This window comes from Kogia breviceps, chromosome 3 (assembly GCF_026419965.1).
Source record: "Kogia breviceps isolate mKogBre1 chromosome 3, mKogBre1 haplotype 1, whole genome shotgun sequence".
NCBI lineage: Eukaryota > Metazoa > Chordata > Mammalia > Artiodactyla > Physeteridae > Kogia > Kogia breviceps.
In genome coordinates, this window is record NC_081312.1 from 145,652,647 (window position 1) to 145,678,024 (window position 25,378).

The 25,378-nt window shown below is 39.4% G+C and overlaps 1 protein-coding gene across 2 annotated transcripts in view; it reads left to right on the plus strand.

Moving 5' to 3' along the window:
* Positions 1-1,341: 1,341 nt before the first annotated feature.
* Positions 1,342-25,378, plus strand: part of DNAAF4 (dynein axonemal assembly factor 4) — an 84,438-nt gene continuing 60,401 nt past the window's right edge. The window contains exons 1-3 of one of the 2 annotated variants that reach the window (XM_059056277.2): positions 1,342-1,654; positions 2,037-2,184; positions 8,981-9,114. In XM_059056277.2, the coding sequence (XP_058912260.1) occupies positions 1,532-1,654; positions 2,037-2,184; positions 8,981-9,114 (405 nt within the window). In that variant the 5' untranslated portion in view covers positions 1,342-1,531. The remainder of the gene's footprint in view (positions 1,655-2,036; positions 2,185-8,980; positions 9,115-25,378) is intronic. The other variant, XM_059056280.2, reaches the window with a different exon arrangement.

A 25,378-nucleotide genomic window follows, 5' to 3' on the forward strand; every position in this document is an offset into this window, starting at 1 on the left:
TAAAAAAATATATAACTCAGAGTGTAAAAAGTTTCATAAGACTGGTAGTCAGGAGAACAATTTCACCACAGAGGTTTTTATGTGCTTAACAAAGTGATTGCTAACGAATTTTCCTGAAACTCCCAAACAGAACAAAGTATCCTTTTTATTTTCTATACATGCATTATATAACTTGTTTTTATATAGTGGCAGAATCTACACTTTAACATTTTATATAATAGGAATGCATAACCTCTGTCTTTTGAAGACACAGGAGAGTTTGAAACAAAATGGTAAAAGTAGGAGTTGAACACAAGGGGGGAAAATGCCAAAAGCAACATAAAAAAGAATCTATAGGATTGATTGTTAGGTTTCTCCGATTAGGACAAGGGAAAAAAAAGTCTAACATGGCCCCAGTATTCAAAGTTACGGAACCTTGAGATGATGAACAGCAGACAGAATTAGGTAAGGTAGTGAGGGGTGCTCTGTTTGGGGGGTAAAAGATGATTTTTTTTTTTCCTCCCAAGTCTGATGTTCCTTAGCTTTCCTCAAGGACTTTTTCAGGAGCTTTTAAATTTGTATTAATGACTTCCAAAAGTAAAATGTTAAAAATCCCCATTCCTAGGTGGCAAATAGTTTGTAGATGCTTAATTTTCATGTTTTTTTTTAACATCAAATTCCAGTAATTTATAAACTGTGTCTCCAGAAAGCATCCCAAGGGAAGAACATTGGAATGGGAGTTATAGGGTCAGGATCTTAATCACAGTTCAGCCACTAATCCATGTGGCAACGGGGTTGGGTGTATGGATCTCAGATTCCTTAAATACACCAATGTGGGAAGACTACATGATCTTCAAGTTTCCTATCAGCGCTAAAGTTACAAATCTCCTTAAACAACTGTAAAATATATCCGTGTCAATTCAACTTATCCTACAGTTGAGTTGCAGCCAAGCATTTGTCAGGTGAGTCATACGGTCGTTTCTCCCCAGTTCTCAAACCAAGGAGCGAACCATACCTACATGCTTCTGACGGGCTTTCGGTTGATAGATTTTAAGAACTACAATACTACAGGCAAGCTCCTAGGCCAGAAGGTCAGTATGAGCAGGAAATTTCCAAAACAGGAACACCAAATGGTGCTAACTTCTACAGCCTCCGTCAGAACAAACAAAAGGCCAGGGCTGCAAATGGCGCGTGGACATCGCACCTGCTTCTCGCGGGTCACGCTTTCCCACATCCTTTTCTGCATTTTCAAGCGTGAAGCTCGTTTCTTGCTTAAGCGGAAGTGGGTCTGCTACTTCGCAGATTCGTTTGGACTGCGGGTAAGAGATATGACCTTAGAGAAGGGTAACGCTCCCGCCAGGGGTACCCAGGCAGTGGCGAGGGGGGTCCGCAGGTCGACCCCAGCGGCGAGCCCGGGGCACGCTGGGAACGGTGGGGGGGAGGAGGTGCCGCGGCCCGGCCTGACCCGGAAGGGCTGGCCTGTGGTAACCCCGGCTTCCCTAGCAACCGAGCGGGCGCGCGTCCTCCCCAGCCTCTCCGGACGCCTCCCGGGATGCCCCTGCAGGTTAGTGACTACAGCTGGCAGCAGACGAGGACTGCGGTCTTCATCTCTGTGCCCCTCAGAGGCGTCAGCGTCAGGGACGCGGACGTGTTCTGCACGGAAAACTATCTGAAGGTAGGAAAGCGAGTCGTGCCTGCGGGGGGTGGGGGGGCCGGAGGTGTGGTCTGAAGCGGCTGCAAGGGCGCGGCTGTGGACGTGCAACAGGCGCTTCCTTGCAGATAAGCATCCTAAAATTTTAGTCCTATTAAAAATAAAACAAAGCAAAACAAACAAAATAAAATACGAATCCCATACAGGTGACACCTCGTCTGTAGACAGATGTCACCAGCTCAGAGATTATTTTATCCAGGATTTCTCATATGCCGTGCTTTTATCGTGACCTGGAATATATTTATAGCAGGAATTTAAGAAAATGATTTTGGCCTCTGTCACTTATTTCTTAACGGGTGTGTCTTTGTGTAACTAAATGGACTTCCATTTTCCCCCTTCTGAATAGGTGAACTGTCCTCCATTTTTATTTGAGGTGTTTCTCTATGCTCCTATAGACGATGAGAGCAGCAAAGCCAAGATTGGGAATGACACTATTGTTTTCACTTTACACAAAAAAGAAGCGGCCATGTGGGAGACCCTTTCCCTGTCAGGTGGTAAGTTCTTTACTAAAAGACGTTCAGCTGGTTGTGCTTTTTATACTTTATACCATTTAAAAATGTCTCTTTTGAAATTTATATTGCTATTCTAGGAAAACGAAATAGACACATAGCATGATTTAAAAGAGTTAGTGCTTCAGCTGCCTCTTAAATCACCTAATTCCTGAGTAATGGAATTACTCAATAATTAGAGTCCGTTAATACTAGCTTTTAAAGGATGTGGGCTCCTATCTTCAGGGGATAAGGCCTCCCAATATGGCCTTTGTTTAGCACTCATTTTGTATTAGTCAGTAGTTCATCTGTTAATCCTCACAAGAATCTATCACTTAGGTAACCCCCCCCCCTTTTTTTTAAGGTGAGGCTACTGAGGCACAGAAGGGTTGAGTAATTGCCAAAGGCCACACAACTGGTAAGCGGCAGGCTAGAAGTGGAGTCTTAGCAGTTTGACTCTAGAGCAGTGTTTCACCTACGGAACTTTTACAGAATACAGATGTCTGAATCTCACCCTAGACCAATCAAATCAGTTTCTGGGAGTGATACTGAGACCTAGGTACTGGTAGGTTTTTTGTTGTTGTTGTTGTTTTTGCGGTATGCGGGCCTCTCACCGCTGCGGTCTCTCCCGTTGCGGAGCACAGGCTCCGGACGTGCAGGCCCAGCGGCCACGGCTCACGGGGCCCAGCCTCTCCGCGGCATGTGGGATCTTCCCGGACCGGGGCACGAACCCGTGTCCCCTGCATCGGCAGGCGGACTCTCAACCACTGCGCCACCAGGGAAGCCCGGTACTGGTAGTTTTAAAAACGCTTTTTGGGAATTATAATGTACAGTCCAAGTTGAGATCCCCCATTCTCTGTACTCTTAATCAGTACTCTGTTCTTCTGCCAAGATCAGCTTTGTGGGTCAGTAATTGCCCTATACTGCTTTAGCTCTGTTATCTTCCTCCCTGATCTAGTTGTCATGTTTTCTATCTACTGCCTGAAATTTCTCTTAGGTCTTTGGTGTTAAGCCTTGAGTTGGGACTATTGAGAATGGGGAAATAGCAGCCATTCTTTATGTTAATGTTTTCTTGGTATCTTGCTGTGGAATTTAATTTTTTAATCTCTAGGACCAGGTGGAATTTTTCTCTAAAATGTATTCAGCTCAGAAAATACTGGTTAAGGTAGGTTACCATAGCCAGCTTACTTTAGTTCTTTCTTGAGTCCCAGAATAACTGAGGAGTTTTTAAAAACCAGATACCTGCTCTCCTACCCCTGCCTTTCTTTTTGATTCAAATCTGAGATGGGGCCTGGGAATATGTCATGAAACAAACCCAGGGTGTTCTGACTTCGTACCTAAGATTAAATGTAAATACTTTGATTTATTTCAGCTGTTGTTGATAATATTAATTTTGAAGTTAGATGGGACCAGAACCATCATCTATTATAATGGCTTCTTTTAAAATAAACAGATTGGGGGTTGAGAACTCCCCAGGTGATTATGATGCCTGGCCAGTTTTGAGAACCACTGACGTGTGTGTGTGTGTGTGTGTGTGTGTGTGTGTGTGTGTGTGTGTGTGTATGTGTATGTCTTGATTTCCCCAGGTAACGTTTTGTCCACCAACTTTTTAGGCTATAAAGAAGAGTCATATCCATAAACCTGTTACTTTCCCCTGTTTCTGACACGAAACACTTTCTTCCATGTCAAATTCCCTTCTTAAACTGGTTGGCCACCTTATTCAGGAGTGGGAAGGGAATTTTCTAATCATAACCTTCCTCTCTGATTTAGATATCTGCTTTCATTGCACAGGTGCTTGAGTCTTCTCTTTCATGGTTATATGGTCAAATATTCCAAATTTTGACCATTTAAACGAAGGGTTGGCAAACTTTTTCTGTAGAGGACCAAATAATATTTTGGATTTTGTGGGCTATGTAGTCTGTGTGACAATTACTCAGCTCTGTTATTGCAGAACAAAAGCAGCCATAGACAATGTGTATTGATTGATGCTGAAATTTCAATTTATTGTAATTTGTATATGTTGTAAAGTATTACTATTCTTTTGATTTTTTTCAACTATTTAAAACTGTATAAATTATTCTTAGCTTATGTGCTGAAAGAAATCAGGGAGCAGGTTGGGTTTGACCGTAATTTGCCAGTTAGACTAATCAAAACAGTCTTAAAACTAACTTATATAACAAGTAATGAACATCGATTTTACTTCAGAAACTAGGTTTGGGATTCTTCTAGAAGTCAAACTCAGTTTCACATGCAATTCAGTGAAATTGTTTAACAATCATTTTTTCACATGCAGTATTGTGGATCTCCAGTCCATACTCCAAGCCTGCCTCCCTCATGATTCAAAACATACTTGCTCCATTTTTTTCTGAAGTTCCTTCTTGATCCATTTTTCATTTCTTTTAGATGCGGAGCATTTCACTTGGAAACTTGATTTTCTTTTAATTACTTCTGCCCCTGAAGCTGGTCCAACTGTCTGCCACTCTGTTACTAAACAGGAGGTTTGGGGAGAAACTTCTGAAGTAATTTCAGTCCTAATCCCCAGCCAAGATCTTGGATGGGTAAAAATTCCATACTCTTTACTTATTTTTAACTGAAAATAATATTTCCTTCAACTATAAATGTAGACAACAGACAACAGTAGTGTCAATAAAAATCACAAATACGTTCATATCACAGGTACCTCTATCTTTTATATGCACTACTTTGAAATTATAGTATTTATTAGACATTTTACTATGTATTATTTAATGCATTAAGAAGCACATACTTGTATATCACAAATTTATTTTTTAATGTTTTGTGTTTTAATATAACTAGTTTTCTTTGTGTATTTTTTCATGTATTTTAAAACACTATGAAGGTGTGTATAAAGCTTTACTAGTCATCCCTCCACTCCTGCCCTTCTTTTTTTTTATCAGAAACATTGAATATATATATATATATATTTAACATCTTTATTGGCGTATAATTGCTTTACAATGGTGTGTTAGTTTCTGCTTTATAACAAACTGAATCAGTTATACACATACATATGTTCCCATATCTCTTCCCTCTTGCGTCTCCCTTCCTCCCACCCTCCCTATCCCACCCCTCTAGGCGGTCACAAAGCACCGAGCTGATCTCCCCGTGCTCCCCGTGCAGCTGCTTCCCACTAGCTATCTGTTTTACGTTTGGTAGTGTATATACGTCCATGCCACTCTCTCACTTTGTCACAGCTTACCCTTCCCCCTCCCCCTATCCTCAAGTCCATTCTCTAGTAGGTCTGTGTCTTTATTCCCATCTTGCCCCAAGGTTCTTCATGACCTTTTTTGTTTTCTCTTAGATTCCATATATATGTGTTAGCATATGGTATTTGTTTTTCTCTTTCTGACTTACTTCACTCTGTATGACAGACTCTAGGTCCATCCACCTCATTACAAATAACTCAATTTCGTTTCTTTTTATGGTTGAGTAATATTCCATTGTATATATGTGCCACATCTTCTGTATCCATTCATCTGTTGATGGATGCTTAGGTTGCTTCCATGTCCTGGCTATTGTAAATAGAGCTGCAATGAACATTTTGGTACATGACTCTTTGAATTCTGGTGTTCTCAGGGCATATGCCCAGTAGCGGATTGCTGGGTCGTATGGTAGTTCTATTTGTAGTTTTTTAAGGAAGCTCCATACTGTTCTCCATAGTGGCTGTATCAATTTACATTCCCACCAACAGTGCAAGAGTGTTCCTTTTTCTCCACACCTCTCCAGCATTTATTTTTTCTAGATTTTTTGATGATGGCCATTCTGACCAGTGTGAGATGATATCTCATTGTAGTTTTGATCTGCATTTCTCTAATGATTAATGATGTTGAGCATTCTTTCATGTGTTTGTTGGCAATCTGTATATCTTCTTGGAGAAATGTCTGTTTAGGTCTTCTGACCATTTTTGGGTTGGGTTGTTTGTTTTTTTGTCATTGAGCTGCATGAGCTGCTTGTAAATTTTGGAGATTAATCCTTTGTCAGTTGCTTTGTTTGCAAATCTTTTCTCCCATTCTGAGGGTTGTCTTTTGGTCTCGTTTATGGTTTCCTTTGCTGTGCAAAAGCTTTTAAGTTTCATTAGGTCCCATTTGTTTATTTTTGATTTTATTTCCATTTCTCTAGGAAGTGGGTCAAAAAAGATCTTGCTGTGATTTATGTCATAGAGGGTTCTGCCTATGTTTTCCTGTAAGAGTTTGATAGTATCTGGCCTTACATTTAGGTCTTTAATCCATTTTGAGTTTATCTTTGTGTATGGTATTAGGGAGTGTTCTAATTTTATTCTTTTACATGTAGCTGTCCAGTTTTCCCAGCACCACTTATTGAAGAGGCTGTCTTTTCTGCATTGTATAGTCTTACCTCCTTTATCAAAGATAGGGTGACCGTATGTTTGTGGGTTTATCTCTGGGTTTTCTATCCTCTTCCATTGATCTATATTTCTGTTTATGTGCCAGTACCATACTGTCTTGATTACTCTAGCTTTGTAGTATAGTATGAAGTCCGGGAGCCTGATTCCTCCAGCTCCGTTTTTCTTTCTCAAGATTGCTTTGTCTATTTGGGGTCTTTTGTGTTTCCTACAAATAGTGAATTTTTTTGTTCTAGTTCTGTGAAAAATGCCATTGGTAGTTTGATAGGGATTGTATTGAATATGTAGATTGCTTTGGGAAGTATAGGCATTTTCCCAATGTTGATTCTTCCAATCCAAGGACATGGTATATCTCTCCATTTGTTTGTATCGTCTTTAGTTTCTTTCATCCGTGTCTTATATTTTTCTGCATACAAGTCTTTTGTCTCCTTATGTAGGTTTATTCCTACGTATTTTATTCTTTTTGTTGCAGTGGTAAATGGGAGTGTTTCCCTAATTTCTCTTTCAGATTTTTCATCATTAGTGTATAGGAATACAAGAGATTTCTGTGCATTAATTTTGTATCCTGCTACTTTACCAAATTCATTGGTTAGCTCTCGTAGTTTTCTGGTAGCATGTTTAGGATTCTCTATATATAGTATCATGTCATATGCAAACAGTGACAGCTTTATTTCTTCTTTTCCAATTTGGATTCCTTTTATTTCTTTTTCTTCTTTGATTTCTGTGGCTAAAACTTCCAAAACTATGTTGAATAATAGTGGTGAGAGTGGGCAGCCTTGTCTTGTTCCTGATGTTAGTGGAAATGGTTTCAGTTTTTCACCATTGAGGACGATGTTGGCTGTGGGTTTGTCATATATGGCCTTTGTTATGTTGAGGAAAGTTCCCTCTTTGCCTACTCTGCAGGGTTTTTATCATAAATGGTGTTGAATTTTGTCAAAAGCTTTCTCTGCATCTATTGAGATGATCATATGGTTTTTCTCCTTCAGTTTGTTGATATGGTGTATCACATTGATTGATTTGCGTATATTGAAGAATCCTTGCATTCCTGGAATAAACCCCACTTGATCATGGTGTATGATCCTTTTAATGTGCTGTTGGATTCTGTTTGCTAGTATTTTGTTGAGGATTTTTGCATCTATGTTCATCAGTGATATTGGCCTGTAGTTTTCTTTCTTTGTGACATCTTTGTCTGGTTCTGGTGTCACACTCTTGCCCTTCTTATCACTCCCCTACTTCACACTCTCCTCCCAAGTTTCCTCTCCCCTCCTGTTTTTTTCTTCTTCAAAGTCTAGATCCCTTCCTTATCCTTCTTCCCCTAAGATAATTTACCCCCTAATGGATCACAGCCTGCAGTTTCTAAAATACTGAGTGACTGAATAAAAAATAATTGTGAATGGTAAAATCTGTATGTAACATGTCATGTTACTTTGTAATTTTTACTAAGGCTGGCTCTGTACTCTTCGTATGTATCACTATAAATCACCATTTATATTTTTGAAGGTGATTGATTATATCAGATGGTCTCAACCCATCTTCTCTTCTAGGAGACCCCGCAGAGATGATTTTTTGTGATCAGGTTTATAAGCAAATAGCTCTAGTTTCTCAACAGAGAGAGAGGAGAATAAATGTGTTCTCTTTCCTCCCATCTTGTCCCCTCTGGCTCCCTTTCCGTCTCCCCCTCCCACTCATTCCACACTCCTCTCTCTCCCTCTTGTGACCCTCTCCTCTCCCTCCCCTCTCTCCATCCTCATTCCCTCTCTTATTTCCCCTCTCAATTGTTCCTCTTCTCTCTTATTCATATCCTCCCTCTCTGTCTCTCTCTCTCTCTATCTCTCTCAGTGCAAAAAGGCATGCATTCTTTTTTTAAATTTTATTTATTTATTTTTGGCTGCATTGGGTCTTCGTCACTGCACATGGGCTTTCTCTAGTTGCGGGGAGCAGGGGCTGCTCTTTGTTGTTGTGTGCAGGCTTCTCATTGTGGTGGCTTCTCTTGTTGCGGAGCATGGGCTGTGGGCGCGGGCTTCAGTAGTTGTGGCACATGGGCTCAGTAGTTGTGGCTCTTAGGCTCTAGAGCACAGGATCAGTAGTTGTGGTGCATGGGCTTAGTTGCTCCCTGGCATGTGGGATCTTCCCAGACCAGGGCTTGCACCCGTGTCCCCTGCATTGGCAGGCCGATTCTTAACCACTGCGCCACCAGGGAAGTCCCAAGGCATGCATTCTTTACTAATTCATTACTATTACAGTTACTTGCTTACCTTTTAATATTAGCTTCTTGACCAGTTTAATATTGGGAAATGTTTTCACTTCTCCATGTGACATTGGGTCCAAAAACATCTTATCCCAGATCAGTATGTAAGCAGTTTCTCCTAAGTAAAACAAATTCATCATGATCCTAACTTACTGATATTCCTTATGTTTTAGTTGACAAGGAGATGATGCAAAGAATAAGGGAGAAATCTATCCTACAAGCACAAGAAAGCGCAAAAGAAGCTATGGAAGCGAAAGCTGGGGCAAGGCGGGAAGATCAAAAATATACACTAAATGTCATGATGAAGGTAAGTTGCAGATTGATAGGAAAGTCCTTTAATTAAAGATATAGTAATTGCAGTGATAATTTGTTGCAACCACTGTACTTCCTCACCATTTTGTTCATACTTTGGTTACAGGCCTTGCTGTGTTATGTAGGCTATCTACTATTGATGTGTATTTCTGAAAATCTGTGTGAAAATTGAGAGTATAAGGTTAAACAATAGATTTACTTGTTTGAGGGAAAATGTTCTATTTCCAGGGGAGTGAAACAGTTATAAGGTTTTATGCTGTAAGTGTTTTACTTCTTTTTTAATCTTGAAATTATTGGACATGGTTATTTAAGACAAGAAAAGCATAGATTTAGCACGAAATATTGACCAGTTAATATCTTTTAACTGTTGAGCCTTTCAAGTTAAATCTTTAATCAGCAATATATTTTTTTGAGATATAATTCACATACCATACAGTTCATCCATTACAGGCTTACAATTCAATGGTTTTTAGTATATTTAGAGTTGTAAAACTAGCACCACAATCAATTTTAGAACATTTTCATCACCCCAAAAAGAAACCCTGCACCCATTAGCAGTCACTCCCCATTCCTCTGAACCCCTAGCCCTAGACAACCACCAATCTACTTTCTATCTCTATAGGTATACCTATTCTGACTAATTTTTACAAATTTCCCATCTCAAATTCTCATTTTTGACATTTTGAAATGATTAAGGAATCTATAATAAGCATTATCTCATCAAGAGTCCTATGGACTCATGACTGTTCTTTTGCATTTGTATCACCAGTATTGTTTTTATAATCAATAGTTCATAATTCCAAAGATTTCTCTGCTGCTTTTATCATTTTTACTTGACTTTTAAATATCACCAATGGTTAATATACTTTGTTTTTTACTTAATAATTGAACACATGGTCATCTGTCCAAAGATTCCTGCTTTCTATATACTTGATGGGTTCCACCTTTTCTTGATCATGTTATCAATACTATCAAACTTTGGATCTTACCATTTTCCTGAATTTTAAAAAATAAAAGCAAAATACTATAAAATTTGTGGCAACAAATAAGTATTTACTGAACTAATAAAATAGTTAAACAACGGCACACATACTGCTGCATTGGTAAACATAACAAAGCTGAACATGATTGGCAGGCAGTACCACAATGCTGTAACTTGAAATTATTCATCTACTGACATATGAAAGCCTGACTTTGGTAGTATTGGAAAGGAGCTTTAGGGGCATTACTGTATAAAGAATGAAGCTATAGATCACATTGAAATGATAGAACCTATGAAAGTCTATACCCTGTACTATAAACTATTCATTTTGTCTTTCTCTTTCCCTGAGCAGTGTTGAGAGTTGAGACTCCATTTTCTTTCATCCTTATCATAGCAGTTGCCAAGTAAATAGTAGGTGCTCAAACAGTTGAATGAATTAATGTGAATATATTGTTCGAGTACCCTGTAACCATAGTACAGTTCTATTCTGGTAGATAGATGTAGCTATTTTTACTCTGTCCAATATTAGACACCATTCAGAAAAGAGCAAAAAAGAACTTTGATGTTCCATTAAGAGCAAATGAAGAGATATGACAAAAGATAACTCCTTATTAGCTTAAACCATAAATTAGCTTAAAACTTGAATTACATATACCACAAAATAATAAGGTTTTTTTTTTTTTTTTTTTCGGTATGCGGGCCTCTCACTGTTGTGGCCTCTCCCGTTGCAGAGCACAGGCTCCGGACACGCAGGCCCAGCGGCCATGGCTCACGGGCTTAGTTGCTCCGCGGCATGTGGGATCTTCCCGGACCGGGGCACGAACCCGTGTCTCCTGCATCTGCAGGCGGATTCTCAACCACTGCGCCACCAGGGAAGCCCAAGGTTTTTTTAGTAGTAACCTTTTCTTTTTATAATTAATTAATTTATTAATTTATTAATTTATTTATTTTTGGCTGCATTGGGTCTTCGTTGCTGTGCACGGGCTTCTCCCTAGTTGCGGTGAGCGGGGGCTACCCTTTGTTGCAGTGTGTGGGCTTCTCACTGTGGTGGCTTCTCTTGTTACGGAGCATGGGCTCCAGGGGCATGTGCTCAGTAGTTGTGGCTCGTGGGCTCTAGAGCACAGGCTCAGTAGTTGTGGCTCACAGGCTTAGTTGCACTGCGGCATGTGGGATCTTTCTGGACTAGGGCTCGAACCCGTGTCCCCTACATTGGCGGGCAGATTCTTAACCACTGCGCCACCAGGAAAGCCCTAGTAGTAACCTTTTAAAAATAATTAGTAGGGCTAGTGCTAAGACTCACTGTATCAGTTTGCTATGCTGTATAGTATAAGTCTGCTTGGGCTACCGTAACAAAATACCAAAGAGTGGATGACTTAAACAACACACATTTATTTTCTCACAGGTCTAGAGCCTAAAAGTCTTAGATCAAGGTCCAGTGGAGTTGGTTTCTGGCTTGCAGATAGCTGAGAGAGAGAAAAAAAATCTCTGGTGTCTCTTCTTATTAAGAACCTAATCCTATTGTATCAGGGCCCCACCTTTATGACCTCATTTAACCTTAATTACTCCTCAGCAGCCCATTTCCAAATGGGAGTTAAAGCTTCAGCATATCTGGGGGAACACAAACATCTAGTCAATAACACTGTATAAAAACTATCCAAAATTTAGTAGCTTAAAACATTTATTTTCTCACAATTCTATATGTTGGTCAGGCTGTTCTTGTGGTCTGAGGTTGACTTGATTGTGGCTGGAAGTTTTAGGATGGCCTCACTCACATGTTTAGAGCCTTGCCAGGGAAAGCTGAGCCCCTCTCCATGTGGTATTTCATTCTCCAAGAGGCTAGCACAGGCTTCTTTACTTCATAGTGTTCCTGGTGGGAAGAATGGGAAAGCCCTAATGCACAAGTGCTTCTAAAACCTCTGCAGTGGGAAGGCCCTAATGCACATGCCCTTTTACAGCCTCTGCTGTGTCACATTTGCCAATGTCCCATTAGCCAAATGTCCCATATATCCAAGCCCAGATTAAGGGTTAGAGAAATAGACTGCACCTTTTCTAGGAAAGAAAGATTAAGTCACATTGCAAAGGGGCATGCATATAGTTATGGGAGGAACTTGTGGTCATTTTACAAGTTAGTTGGAATTGAAAATATTAGGATTTAAACAATAAAGATAATTTGATTGATCTAGCAGGAAAAGTTCTGCGATAGAGCAGTAAATTCAAGCTCTGACTCTCTCTCTGCAGCATCCTTAGCACTGCTTTTTCTTTGTGTCTGCCTCATCCTTAGGCTGATAGGGAGATGATCCACATCTTCACATAAGCAGGGGCCTGCAGGAGACAGGCTGTCTATTTTGCTGGCTCCCTTTCAAGCCCCATAAAACAATTGCTTTACGTATTGTAGGATGATATTTCAAACGGTAATCACTTTTACACATGTTCAAATAAATCTTTACTTCAAGTCTGTTGCTTCAAACATGGTTTACTGCATCCACTTTTCATTATCTTTGCTGCTGATCTATCATTCATTTAGCAGACATTTATTGAATACTGTGAAAGGTACTGAGACAGAGCTGAACAAATCAGTCTTCACTTTCCGTTTACTCATAGTATAGAGAGGGTGACAGACAAGAAAAAACAAAGATAACACCATAGTATGCATAAGAAGCCGTGGGCAGATAAAGAGAAAGCACTGGCAAAAGATTGGTATCTGAGTCTGAGAGGCTGGTCAGGAAATATGAAGCAGTGTTGTTTGTGCTGAATACTGGAGAATACGACACAGTTACCTGGGGATAAATGGGAAAATGACGTTACAGTTAGTTTGGATAAGTGCCTGACAGAGTTTGGCACAGCGAGGAACATTTGTTGATCAGAAATAAAATCTTGATATTTAGAAAAATCTCCTGAAGGGAACTCTTTAGGAATTTTCAGCAAGAATCCCAAAATAATTGGGTTTGTGTTTTGGAAAGCTCATTCTGGGGAATGAGTTTGAGAGGTTGCAGGGTGGAGGCAGAGCTTTTGTATTCTTAAGACGAAAGGATTTTGAACATATTTATATGTTGAAGAAAGAAGCCAGTAAAGAGCGAGAGATTGATAATACAACCAAGAGAGAGGATTGATGATGAAGCAGTTTTTTTTTTTTTTGTGGTGGGATGAAGGTTGGAACAGGTGAAAAAATTAAATCTTAGGTAATAGGGGATATTTTATCTTTTGACCCTAGAGGGCAGGAGTAAAGAATAACTAAGCATTTGGAAAATTCTTAGAGACACAGATAGTTAAAGTAACCCTTTGTTTCCTTGGTGAAGGTAGCAAGGTCATCTCCCCAGACCGTGAAGAATTTAGGTGGGGTAGGAGTGATTAACAAAAGGTTGGAATATTCATGGCAGACCAATCTGAAACGTGCTTTTTTCCCCCTCTTTATTTTGGACTGCTATTGCCTACTTTTCCTATTTTATTCACTCTTGTTTTGTAGGTTGCCTTCTTCTATTTTGAATTTTTTGGTTTTATTTTGTTTTATTTTCTACTTTAGGGGACCCCATTACCCACTAATTTTTAAACTAAACAGGTCAAATTTGAAGTGCTTTCTTCTGCTATTGTTTTCTTAAAGTTGAAACCTGGAAACTTTAACTGTGAAACAACTTTGCCTGGTCATGCAGATGAGGTATAAGTTGCTTTCTAGAGTTGTCTAAATTATACTATAGGGCCTTTAAAAAGCCCTTATCAGTGAAACCACATGCCCTGTTCATTAGAAGCATGTATAACTAAGGGATAGAAAGGCCACAAGTAACTACTTGCTCATTTTTTATTCTATGCAATTGTAAATGTGATTGTTTTGTTTATTTATTTATTTATTTAGCCACATGGCCTATGGGATCTCAGTTCCCTGGCCAGGGATTGAACCGGGGTCACAGCAGTGAAAGTCCGGAATCCTAACCACTAGGCCCCCAGGGAACTCCTGTAAATGTGATTGTTTTTTAAATTTCTCTTTCTGATAGTTCATTGTTAATGTATACAAATGCAACAGATTTCTGTATGTTAAATTTATATTATCCAACTTTACTGAATTCATGTATTCTAATAGTTTTTTGCTGGCATCTTTAGGATTTTCAATACGTAGTATCATGTCATCTGCAAACACTAACGGTTTTACTTCTTCCTTTCCAATGTGGGTTCATTTTATTTCTTTTTCTTGTCTGGTTGCTATGGCTAGGAATTTCCATACTGTGCTGAATAAAAGTGGCAAGAGTGGGCATCCTTGTCTTGTCCTGATCTTAGAGGAAATGGTTTCAGCTTTTTACCATTGAGAATGATGTTGTCTCTAGGTTTGTCATATATGGCCTTTATTATGTTGAGGTATGTTTGCTCTACACCCACTTTGTGGACAGTTTTTTTTTTTTTTTACATCTTTATTGGAGTATAATTGCTTTACAATGTTGTGTAGTTTCTGCTATATAACCAAGTGAATCAGCTATACGTATACATATATCCCCATATCCCCTCCCTCTTGCGTCTCCCTCCCACCCTCCCATAAAGCACTGAGCTGATCTCCCTGTGCTATGAGGCTGCTTCCCACTAGCTATCTATTTTACATTTGGTAGTGTATATGTGTAAATACCACTCTATCACTTCATCCTAGCTTACCCATCCCCCTCCCTGTGTCCTCAAGTCCAATCTCTACGTCTTTATTCCTGTCCTGCCCCTAGGTTCTTCAGAACCTTTTCTTTCTTTCTTAGACTCCATATATATGTGTTAGCATATGGTATTTGTTTTTCTCTTTCTGACTTACTTCACTCTGTAGGACAGACTCTAGGTTCATCCACCTCATTACAAATAACTCAATTTCGTTTCTTTTTGTGGCTGAGTAATATTCCATGTGTATATGTGCCATGTCTTCTTTATCCATTCATCTGTTGATGGACACATAGACTGCCTCCATGTCCTGGCTATTATAAATAGTGCTGCAGTGAACATTGTGGTACATGACTCTTTTTGAATTATTGTTTTCTCAGGGAATATGCCCAGTAGTGGGATTGCTGGGTCATATGGTAGTTCTATTTGTAGCTTTTTAAGAGACCTTCATACTGTTCTCCATAGTGGCTGTATCAATTTACATTCCCACCAACAGTGCAAGAGGATTCCCTTTTCCCCACACCCTCTCCAGCATTTATTGTTTGTAGATTTTTTCATGATGGCCATTCTGACCAGTGTGAGATGATATCTCATTGTAGTTTTGATTTGCATTTCTCTAATGATTAGTGATGTTGAGCATACTTTCATGTGTTTGTTGGCAATCTGTATATCTTTTTGGAGAAATGTCTGTTTAGGTCTTCTGCCCATTTTTGGGTTGGGTTGTTTGTTTTTTTGTCATTGAGCTGCATGAGGTGCTTGTAAATTTTGGAGATTAATCCTTTGTCAGTTGCTTTGTTTGCAAATCTTTTCTCCCATTCTGAGGGTTGTCTTTTGGTCTTGTTTATGGTTTCCTTTGCTGTGCAAAAGCTTTTAAGTTTCATTAGGTCCCATTTGTTTATTTTTGTTTTTATTTCCATTTCTCTAGGAAGTGGGTCAAAAAAGATCTTGCTGTGATTTATGTCATAGAGGGTTCTGCCTATGTTTTCCTGTAAGAGTTTGATAGTATCTGGCCTTACATTTAGGTCTTTAATCCATTTTGAGTTTATCTTTGTATATGGTATTAGGGAGTGTTCTAATTTTATTCTTTTACATGTAGCTGTCCAGTTTTCCCAGCACCACTTATTGAAGAGGCTGTCTTTTCTGCATTGTATAGTCTTACCTCCTTTATCAAAGATAGGGTGACCGTATGTTTGTGGGTTTATCTCTGGGTTTTCTATCCTCTTCCATTGATCTATATTTCTGTTTATGTGCCAGTACCATACTGTCTTGATTACTCTAGCTTTGTAGTATAGTATGAAGTCCGGGAGCCTGATTCCTCCAGCTCCGTTTTTCTTTCTCAAGATTGCTTTGGCTATTTGGGGTCTTTTGTGTTTCCATACAAATAGTGAAATTTTTTGTTCTAGTTCTGTGAAAAATGCCATTGGTAGTTTGATAGGGATTGTATTGAATATGTAGATTGCTTTGGGAGGTATAGTCATTTTCCCAATGTTGATTCTTCCAATCCAAGGACATGGTATATCTCTCCATTTGTTTGTATCATCTTGAGTTTCTTTCATCCGTGTCTTATATTTTTCTGCATACAAGTCTTTTGTCTCCTTATGTAGGTTTATTCCTAGGTATTTTATTCTTTTTGTTGCAGTGGTAAATGGGAGTGTTTCCCTAATTTCTCTTTCAGATTTTTCATCATTAGTGTATAGGAATACAAGAGATTTCTGTGCCTTAATTTTGTATCCTGCTACTTTACCAAATTCATTGGTTAGCTCTCGTAGTTTTCTGGTAGCATGTTTAGGATTCTCTCTATATAGTATCATGTCATATGCAAACAGTGACAGCTTTATTTCTTCTTTTCCAATTTGTATTCCTTTTATTTCTTTTTCTTCTTTGATTTCTGTGGCTAAAACTTCCAAAACTATGTTGAATAATAGTGGTGAGAGTGGGCAGCCTTGTCTTGTTCCTGATGTTAGAGGAAATGGTTTCAGTTTTTCACCATTGAGAACAATGTTGGCTGTGGGTTTGTCATGTATGGCCTTTATTATGTTGAGGTAAGTTCCCTCTATGCCTACTTTCTGCAGGGTTTTTTAAATCATAAATGGTTGTTGAATTTTGTTGAAAGTTTTTTCTGCATCTATTGAGGTTATCATATGGTTTTTATCCAATTTGTTAATATGGTGTATCATATTGATTGATTTGCGTATATTGAGGAATCCTTGCATTCCTGGGATAAACGCCACTTGATCATGTTTCATGATCCTTTTCCTGTGCTGTTGGATTCTGTTTGTTGAGGATTTTTGCATCTATGTTCATCAGTGATGTTGGCCTGTAGTTTTCCTTTTTTGTGCCATCTTTGGTTTTGGTATCAGGGTGATGGTGGCTGTGTAGAATGAGTTTGGGAGTGTTCCTCCCTCTGCTATATTTTGGAAGAGCTTGAGAAGAATAGGTGTTAGCTCTTCTCTAAATGTTTGATAGAATTCAGCAGTGAAGCCATCTGGTCCTGGGCATTTGTTTGCTGGAAGATTTTTAATCCCAGTTTCAATTTCAGTGCTTGCGATTGGTCTTTGTATGTTTTCTATTTCTTCCTGGTTCTGTCTCAGAAGGTTGTGCTTTTCTAAGGATTTTCCTTTTCTTCCAGGTTGTCCATTTTATTGGCATAGAGTTGCTTGTAGTAATCTCTTATGATCCTTTGTATTTCTGCAGTGTCAGTTGTTACTTCTTTTTCATTTCTAATTCTGTTGATTTGAAACTTCTCTCTCTTTTTCTTGATGAGTCTGGCTAATGGTTTATTAGTTTTGTGTATCTTCTCAAAGAACCAGCTTTTAGTTTTATTGATCTTTGCTATTGTTTGCTCCATTTCTTTTTCATTTATTTCTGATCTGATCTTTATGATTTCTTTCCTTCTGCTAACTTTTGGGTTTTTTTGTTCTTTGTCTAATTGCTTTAGGTGTAAGGTTAGGATGTTTATGTGAGATTTTTCTTGTTTCTTGACGTAGGATTGTACTGCTATAAACATTTCTCTTAGAACTAACTGCTTTTGCTGCATCCTGTAGGTTTTGGGTCATCGTGTTTTCACTGTCATTTTTTTCTAGGTATTTTTTGATTTCCTCTTCAATTTCTTCAATGATCTCTTGGTTATTTAGTAGTGTATTTTTAGCCTCCATGTGTTTGTATTTTTTACAGTTTTTTTTTTTACTGTAATTGATTTCTAGTATCATAGTGTTGTGGTCAGAAAAGAAACTTGATACGATTTCCATTTTCTTAAATTTACCAAGGCTTGATTTGTGACCCAAGATATGTTCTATCCTGGAGAATGTTCCATGAGCACTTGAGAAGAAAGTGTATTCTTTTGTTTTTGGATGGAATATCCTATACCTATCAGTTAAGTCCATCTTGTTTAATGTGCTATTTTAAGCTTGTGTTTCCTTATTTATTTTCATCTTGGATCATCTGTCCATTGGTGAAAGTGGGGTTTTAAAGTCCCCTACTATGCTTGTGTTACTATCTACTTCCCCTTTTATGGCTGTTATCATTTGCCTTACATATTGAGGTGCTTCTATGTTGGGTGCATAAATATTTCCAATTGTTATATCTTCTTGGATTGATCACTTTTTTTTTTTTTTTTGGCGGTACGCAGGCCTCTCACTGTTGTGGCCTCTCCCCGTTGCAGAGCACAGGCTCCAGACACGCAGGCTCAGCAACCATGGCTCACGGGCCCAGCCACTCTGCAGCACGTGGGATCCTCCCAGACCGGGGCACGAATCCATGTCCTCTGCAACAGCAGGTGGACTCTCAACCACTGCTCTACCAGGGAAGCCCTGGATTGATCACTTGATCATTATGTAGAGTCCTTCTTTGTCTCTTATAATAGGCTTTATTTTAAAGTCTGTTTTGTTTGATAAGAGAATTGCTACTACAGCTTTCTTTTGATTTCCATTTGTGTGGAATATCTTTTTCCATTCCCTCACTTTCAGTCTGTATGTGTCCCTGGGTCTGAAGTGGGTCTCTCATAGATAGCATATATTCGGGTCTTGTTTTTGGATCCTTTCAGCCAGTCTATGTCTTTTGATTGGAGCATTTAATCCATTTACATTTAAGGTAGTTATCGATATGTATGTTCCTGTTACCAGTTTCTTAATTGTTTTGGGTTTGTTATTGTAGGTATTTTCCTTCTCTTGTGTTTCCTGCCTAGAGAAGTTCCTTTAGCATTTTTTTTAAAGCTGGTTTGGTGGTGCTGAATTCTCTTAGCTTTTGCTTGTCAGTAAAGTTTTAATTTCTCCGTTGATTCTGCATGAGATCCTTGCTGGGTAGAGTAATCCTGGTAGCAGGTTTTTCCTTTCATCACTTTATGTCCTGTCACTCCCTTCTGGCTTGCAGAGTTTCTGCTGAAAGGTCAGCCGTTAACCTTATGGGGATTCCCTTGTATGTTACTTGTTGCTTCTCCCTTGCTGCTTTTAGTATTTTTTCTTTGTATTTAATTTTTGATAGTTTGATTAATATGTCTTGGTTTGTTTCTTCTTGGGTTTATCCTGTATAGGACTCTTTGTGCTTCCTGGACTTGATTATTTCCTTTCCCATATTAGGGAAGTTTTCCACTATAATCTCTTCAGATATTTTCTCAGAGCCTTTCTTTTTCTCTTCTTCTTCTGGTACCCGTATAATTCGAATATTGGTGTGTTTAATATTGTCCCAGAGGTCTCTGAGAGTGTCCTCAATTCTTTTCATCCTTTTTTCTTTATTCTGTTCTGCAGCTGTTATTTCCACTATTTTATCTGCCACGTCACTTATTCGTTCTTCTGCCTCAGTTATTCTGCTATTGATCCGTTCTAGAGAATTTTTAATTTCATTTATTTTGTTGTTCATCATTGTTTGTTTTCTCTTTAGTTCTTCTGGGTCCTTGTTTAAACGTTTCTTGTTTCTCCATTCATTTCCAAGATTTTGGATCATCTTTACTTTCATTACTCTGATTTCTTTTCTAGGTAGACTGCCTGTTTCCTCTTCATTTGTTTGGTCTGGTGGGTTTTTGCTTTGCTCCTTCATCTGCTGTGTATTTCTCTGTCTTCTCATTTTGGTTAACTTACTGTGTTTGGGGTCTCCTTTTCACAGGCTGCATGTTCGTAGTTCCTGTTGTTTCTGGTGTCTGCCCCCAGTGGGTATGGTTGTTCAGTGGGTTGTGTAGGCTTCCTGGTGGAGGGGACTGTTGCCTGTGTTCTGGTGGATGTAGCTGGATTCTTTCTTTCTGGTGGGCAGGACCGCGTCTGGTGGTGTGTTTTGGGGTGTCTGTAAACTTATTATGATCTTAGGCAGCCTCTTTGCTAATGGATGGGGTTGTGTTCCTGTCTTGCTAGTTGTTTGGCATGGGATGTCCAGCACTGGAGCTTGCTGGTCAGTGAGTGGAGCTGGGTCTTGGCGTTGAGATGGAGATCCCTGAGAGAGCTCTCACCATTTGATATTACCTGGGGCTGGGAGGTCTCTGGTGGTCCAGTGTCCTGAACGTGGCTCTCCCACCTCAGAGACTCAGGCCTGACACTTGGCTGGAGCACCAAGACCCTGTCAGCCACACAGCTGAGAAGAAAAGGGAGAAAATAAAAGAAAAACAAAAAATAAAGTTATTAAAATAAAAAATAAAATTATTAAAATAAAAAAATTTAAAAAGTGAGCAAAGAAACCAATAAACAAATCCACCAATGATAACAAGCCCTAAAAAAATATACTAAGATAAACGTCACAGTCAAAAACTAGTCAGTTTCATACAGCAAACCCCAAGTCTACAGTTGCTCCCAACGTCCACAGCCTCAATTTTGGGACGATTTGTTGTCTATTCAGGTATTCCACAGATGCAGGGTACATCAGGTTGATTGTAGAGGTTTAATCCACTGCTCCTGAGGCTGAACGGAGAAATTTTCCTTTCTCATTTTGTTCACACGGCTCCTGGGGTTCAACTTTAGATTTGGCCCCGCCTGTGCATGTAGGTTACCCTCTGGCATCTGTTCTTTGCCTAGACAGGAGGGGGTTAAAGGAACACCTGACTGGGGGGCTCTGATTCACTCAGGCCGGGGGGAGGGCGGGGTATGGAATGCGGGGTGAGCCTGCAGTGGCAGATGCCAGCATGACGTTGCAGCAGCCTGAGGTGCACCGTGTGTTCTCCCGGGGAAGTTGTCCCTGGATCACGGGACCCTGGCAGTGGTGGGCTGAACAGGCTCCTGGGAGCGGAAGTGTGGATAGTGACCTGTGCTTGCACACAGGATTCTTGGTGGCTGCAGTAGCAGCCTTAGTGTTTCATGCCCGTCTCTGGGGTCTGCGCTGATAGCCACAGCTTGCGCCCATCTCTGAAGCTCGTTTAGGTGGTTTTCTGAATCTCCTCTCCTCATGCACCCCGAAATAACGGTCTCTTGACTCTTAGGCAGTTCCAGACTTTTTCCCCAACTCCCTCCCGGCTAGCTGTGGCTCACTAGCCCCCTTCAGGCTGTGTTCACGCAGCCAACCCCAGTCTTCACCCTGGGGTCTAACCTCTGAAGCCCAAGCCTCAGCTCCCACCCCCCCACCCACCCTGGAGGGTGAGCAGACAAGCGTCTCAGGCTGGTGAGTTCTGGTCAGCACCGATCCTCTGTGCGTTAACCTCTCTGCTTTGCCCTCTGCACCCCTGTTGCTGTGTTCTCCTCTGTGGCTCTGAAGCTTCCCCCTTGCCCACACCCCGTTTTCACCAGTGAAGGGGCTTCCTAGTGTGTGGAAACGTTTCCTCCTTCACAGCTCCCTCCCAGAGGTGCAGGTCCCATCCCTACTCTTTCGTCTGTTTTTTCTTTTTTCTTTTGCCCTACCCAGGTATGTGGGGAGTTTCTTGCCTTTGGGGAAGTCTGAGGTCTTTTGCCAGCATTCGGTAGGTGTTCTGTAGGAGTTGTTCCACATGTAGATGTATTTTTGATGTATTTGTGAGGGAGGAAGGTGATCTCCATGTCTTTCTCCTCTGCCATCTTGAAGGTCCTCCCCTGTGGACAGTTTTTATCATAAATGGATGTTGAATTTTGTTGAAAGCTGTCTGTGCATCTGTTGAGATGATCTTATAATTTTTATTATTCAATTTGTTAATGTGGTGTGTCACATTGATTGATTTGTGGATAACCTTGCATCCCTGCGATAAATCCCACTTGATCATGGTGTTTGATCCCTTTAATGTATTGTTGGATTCAGTTAGCTTATATTTTGTTGAGGATTTTTGCATTTGTGTTCATCAGTGATACTGGCCTGTAATTTTCCTTTTTTGTGGTGTCTTTGTCTGGTTTTGGTATCAGGGTGATGCTGGCCTCATATAATGACTTCATATGCATTCCCCCCTCTTCAGTTTTTTGGAGTAGTTTGAGAAGGATAGATGTTAACTTTTCTTTAAATGTTTGGTAAAATTCACATGTGATACTGTCTGGTCCTGTACTTTTGTTTTTTGGGAGTTTTTAAAATTAATAATCAATTTCAATATGAACCAAATTGGTCTGTTCATATTTGTATTCCTTCTTGAATCAGTCTTGGGAGATTTTACATTTCAAAGAATTTATCCATTTCCTTTAGGTTGCCCATTTTATTTACGCATAACTGTTTGTAGTAGCCTCATGATACTTTGTATTTCTGTGGTGTCAGTTTTAACTTATCCATTTTCATTTGTGAGTTTGTTTGGACCCTCTCTTTTCTTGATCTGTCTGGCTAAATGTTTATCAATTTTATCTTTTGAAAGATTCAGCTCTTAGTGTCATGGATCTTTTCTGTTGTTTTTTAGTCTCTTTCATTTATTTCTACTCTGATCTTTATTGTTTCTTTCTTTCTACTTTGGATTTTATTTGTTCTTCTTTTTCTAGTTCTTCAGTTGTAAGATTAGGTTGTTTACTTGAGATTTTTCTTGTTTTGTGACGTAGGCTTGTATCGCTGTAAACTTCCCTGTTTGAACTGCTTTTGCTGCATGCCATAGATTTCAGATCATTGTGTTTCTGTTTTCATTTGTCTCCAGGTATTTTTTGATTTCCGCTTTGATTTCTTCAGTGACCCACTGTTTGTTAAGTAGCATATTGTTAAGCCTCCATATGTTTGTGTTTCTTGCCGTTTATTTTTTATAGTTGACTTCTAGCTTCATAGTGTTGTGGCAGAAAAGATGATTGATATGATTTCAGTCTTCTTAAATTTATTCAGACCTGTTTTGTAGCCTAGCATGTGATCTATCCTGGAAAATGTTCCATGTGTACTTGAAATGTTTATTCTGCTGTTTTTGGATGAAATGTTCTATGTATAAATATATATCTATTAAGTTTATCTGATCTAATGTGTTATTTAAGGCCAGTGTTTCCTTATTGATTTTTTTTTGTCTGAATGATCTATTGATTTAAGTGGGGTGTTGAAATATGCTACGTTTACTGTGTTAATGTCAGTTTTTCCCTTTATGTTTGTTCATATTTTTAGGTGCTCCTATGTTGAGTGAACATATATTTCCAATGGTTATATCTTCTTGTTGGATTGATTCCTTTATCATTATGTAAAGTTCTTCTTCATCTCTTGTTACAGTCTTTGTTTTAAAGTCTATTTTGTCTGATATAAGTATTGGTAGCCCAGCTTTCTTTCCATTTCTATTTGCATGAAATACCCTTTTCCATTACCTCACTTTCAGTCTGTTTTTAGATATGAAGTGAATCTCTTGTTGGCAGCATATAGATGGGTCTTGTTTTTGTACATATTCAGCCACTCTGTGTCCTTTGATTGGTGCATTTAGTTCATATACATCTAAAGTTATTATTGATAGGTATGTACTTATTGCCATTTTATTAATAATTTGGGGGTTGTTTTTGTCGTTCTTTTTAAAAATTTATTTATTTATTTTTGGCTGCGTTAGGTATTCATTGCTGTGCATGGACGTTCTCTAGTTGCAGCTAGTGGGGACTACTCCTCGCTGGGGTGCACGGACTTTTCATTGTGGTGGCTTCTCTTGTCGTGGAGTGCGGGCTCTAGGCGCACAGACTTCAGTAGTTGTGGCAGGCGGGCTCAGTAATTGTGGCTTGCGGGCTCAGTAGTTGTGGTACATGGGCTTAATTGCTCTGCAGCATGTGGGATCTTCCCAGACCAGGAGTCAAACACGTGTCCCCTGCATTGGCAGGTGGATTCTTAACCACTGTGCCTCCAGGGAAGTCCCTGTAGTTATTTTTTGTTCCTTTCTTATTCATTTACTCTCTTCCCTTGTGATTTGATGTCTTTCTTTAGTGTTATGGTTGGATTCCTTTCCGTTTTTTGTGTTTCTATAATAGATTTTTGGTTTGTGGTTACCATGAGGTTATATATAGTAACCTGTATATGTATGTGATTGTTTTTAGCTCTCCCTCCTCCCATATTTAATGCTTTTGACATTATCTTTTACATCTTTTTGTTTTGTGTATCCTGTAACTATCTGTTGTGGATATAAATGATTTTACTACTTTTGTCTTTTAACCTTCCTACCAGCTTTATAAGTGGTTGATCTACTACCTTTACTGTATATTTGCCTTTATCAGTGAGGTTTTTTTTCTTTCATAAATTTCATATTTCTAGTTCTGGTCTTTTCATTTTTGCTTAGAGAAGTCCCTTTAACATTTCTTTTAAAGCCAGATTAGTGGTGCTGAACTCTTTGCTTTTTTTTTTTTTTTTTTTTTTGCGATAAGTGGGCCTCCCACTGTTGTGGCCTCTCCCATTGCGGAGCACAGGCTCCGGACGCGCAGGCTCAGTGGCCATGGCTCACGGGCCCAGCCGCTCCGCGGCATGTGGGATCCTCCCAGACCGGGGCATGAACCCATGTCCCCTGCATTGGCAGGCGGAGTCTCAACCACCGCGCCACCAGGGAAACCCCAACTCTTTGCTTTTGCTTGTGTGTAAAACTCTGTATCTCTCTTTCAAATCTGAATGATAGTCTTACCACATATTCTTGGTTGTAGGTTTTTCCCTTTCATCACTTTAAATATATCATGCCACTCCCTTCTGGCCTGCAAAGTTTCTACTGGAAAGTCATCTAACAGTCTTATGGGAGCTCCCTTGTATGTAACTAGTTGCTTTTCCCTGGTGCTTTTAAGATTCTCTCTTTATCTTTAATTTTTGCCATTTAATTACAGTGTGGCTTGGTGTGGACCTCATCAGATTGATGTTATTTAGGACTCTGTGCTCCATAGACCTGGATATCTGTTTCCTTTCCCAGGATAGGGAAATTTTCAGCTATAACACTTCAAATAAGTACTCTGCCCCCCTCTCTCTCTCTTCTCCATATGGGACCTCTATAAGGCAATTGTTTGTATGCTTGTTGTTCTAGAGGTGTTTAAGACTGTCCTCATTTTTTTAAAAAATTCTTTTTTCTGTTCAGTTTCAGTGATTTCTACTACTTTGTCTTCCAGTTCAATGATCCATTCCTCTGTATCATATAATCTACTGTTGATTCCTTCTAGTGTATTTTTTATTTCAGTTATTGTACACATCAGCTCTGTTTGGTTCTTCTGTATATTTTCTAGCTCTTTGTTAAACTTCTCACTATGGTCATTCATTCTTCTCATAAGTTCATTGAGCATCTTTATGATCATTACCTTAAATCCTTTATTGGGTAGATTGTTTATCTTCACTTTGCATAGTTCTACTTCTGGAGTTTTATCTTTTTCCTTTGTTTGGAACATGTCCTTTG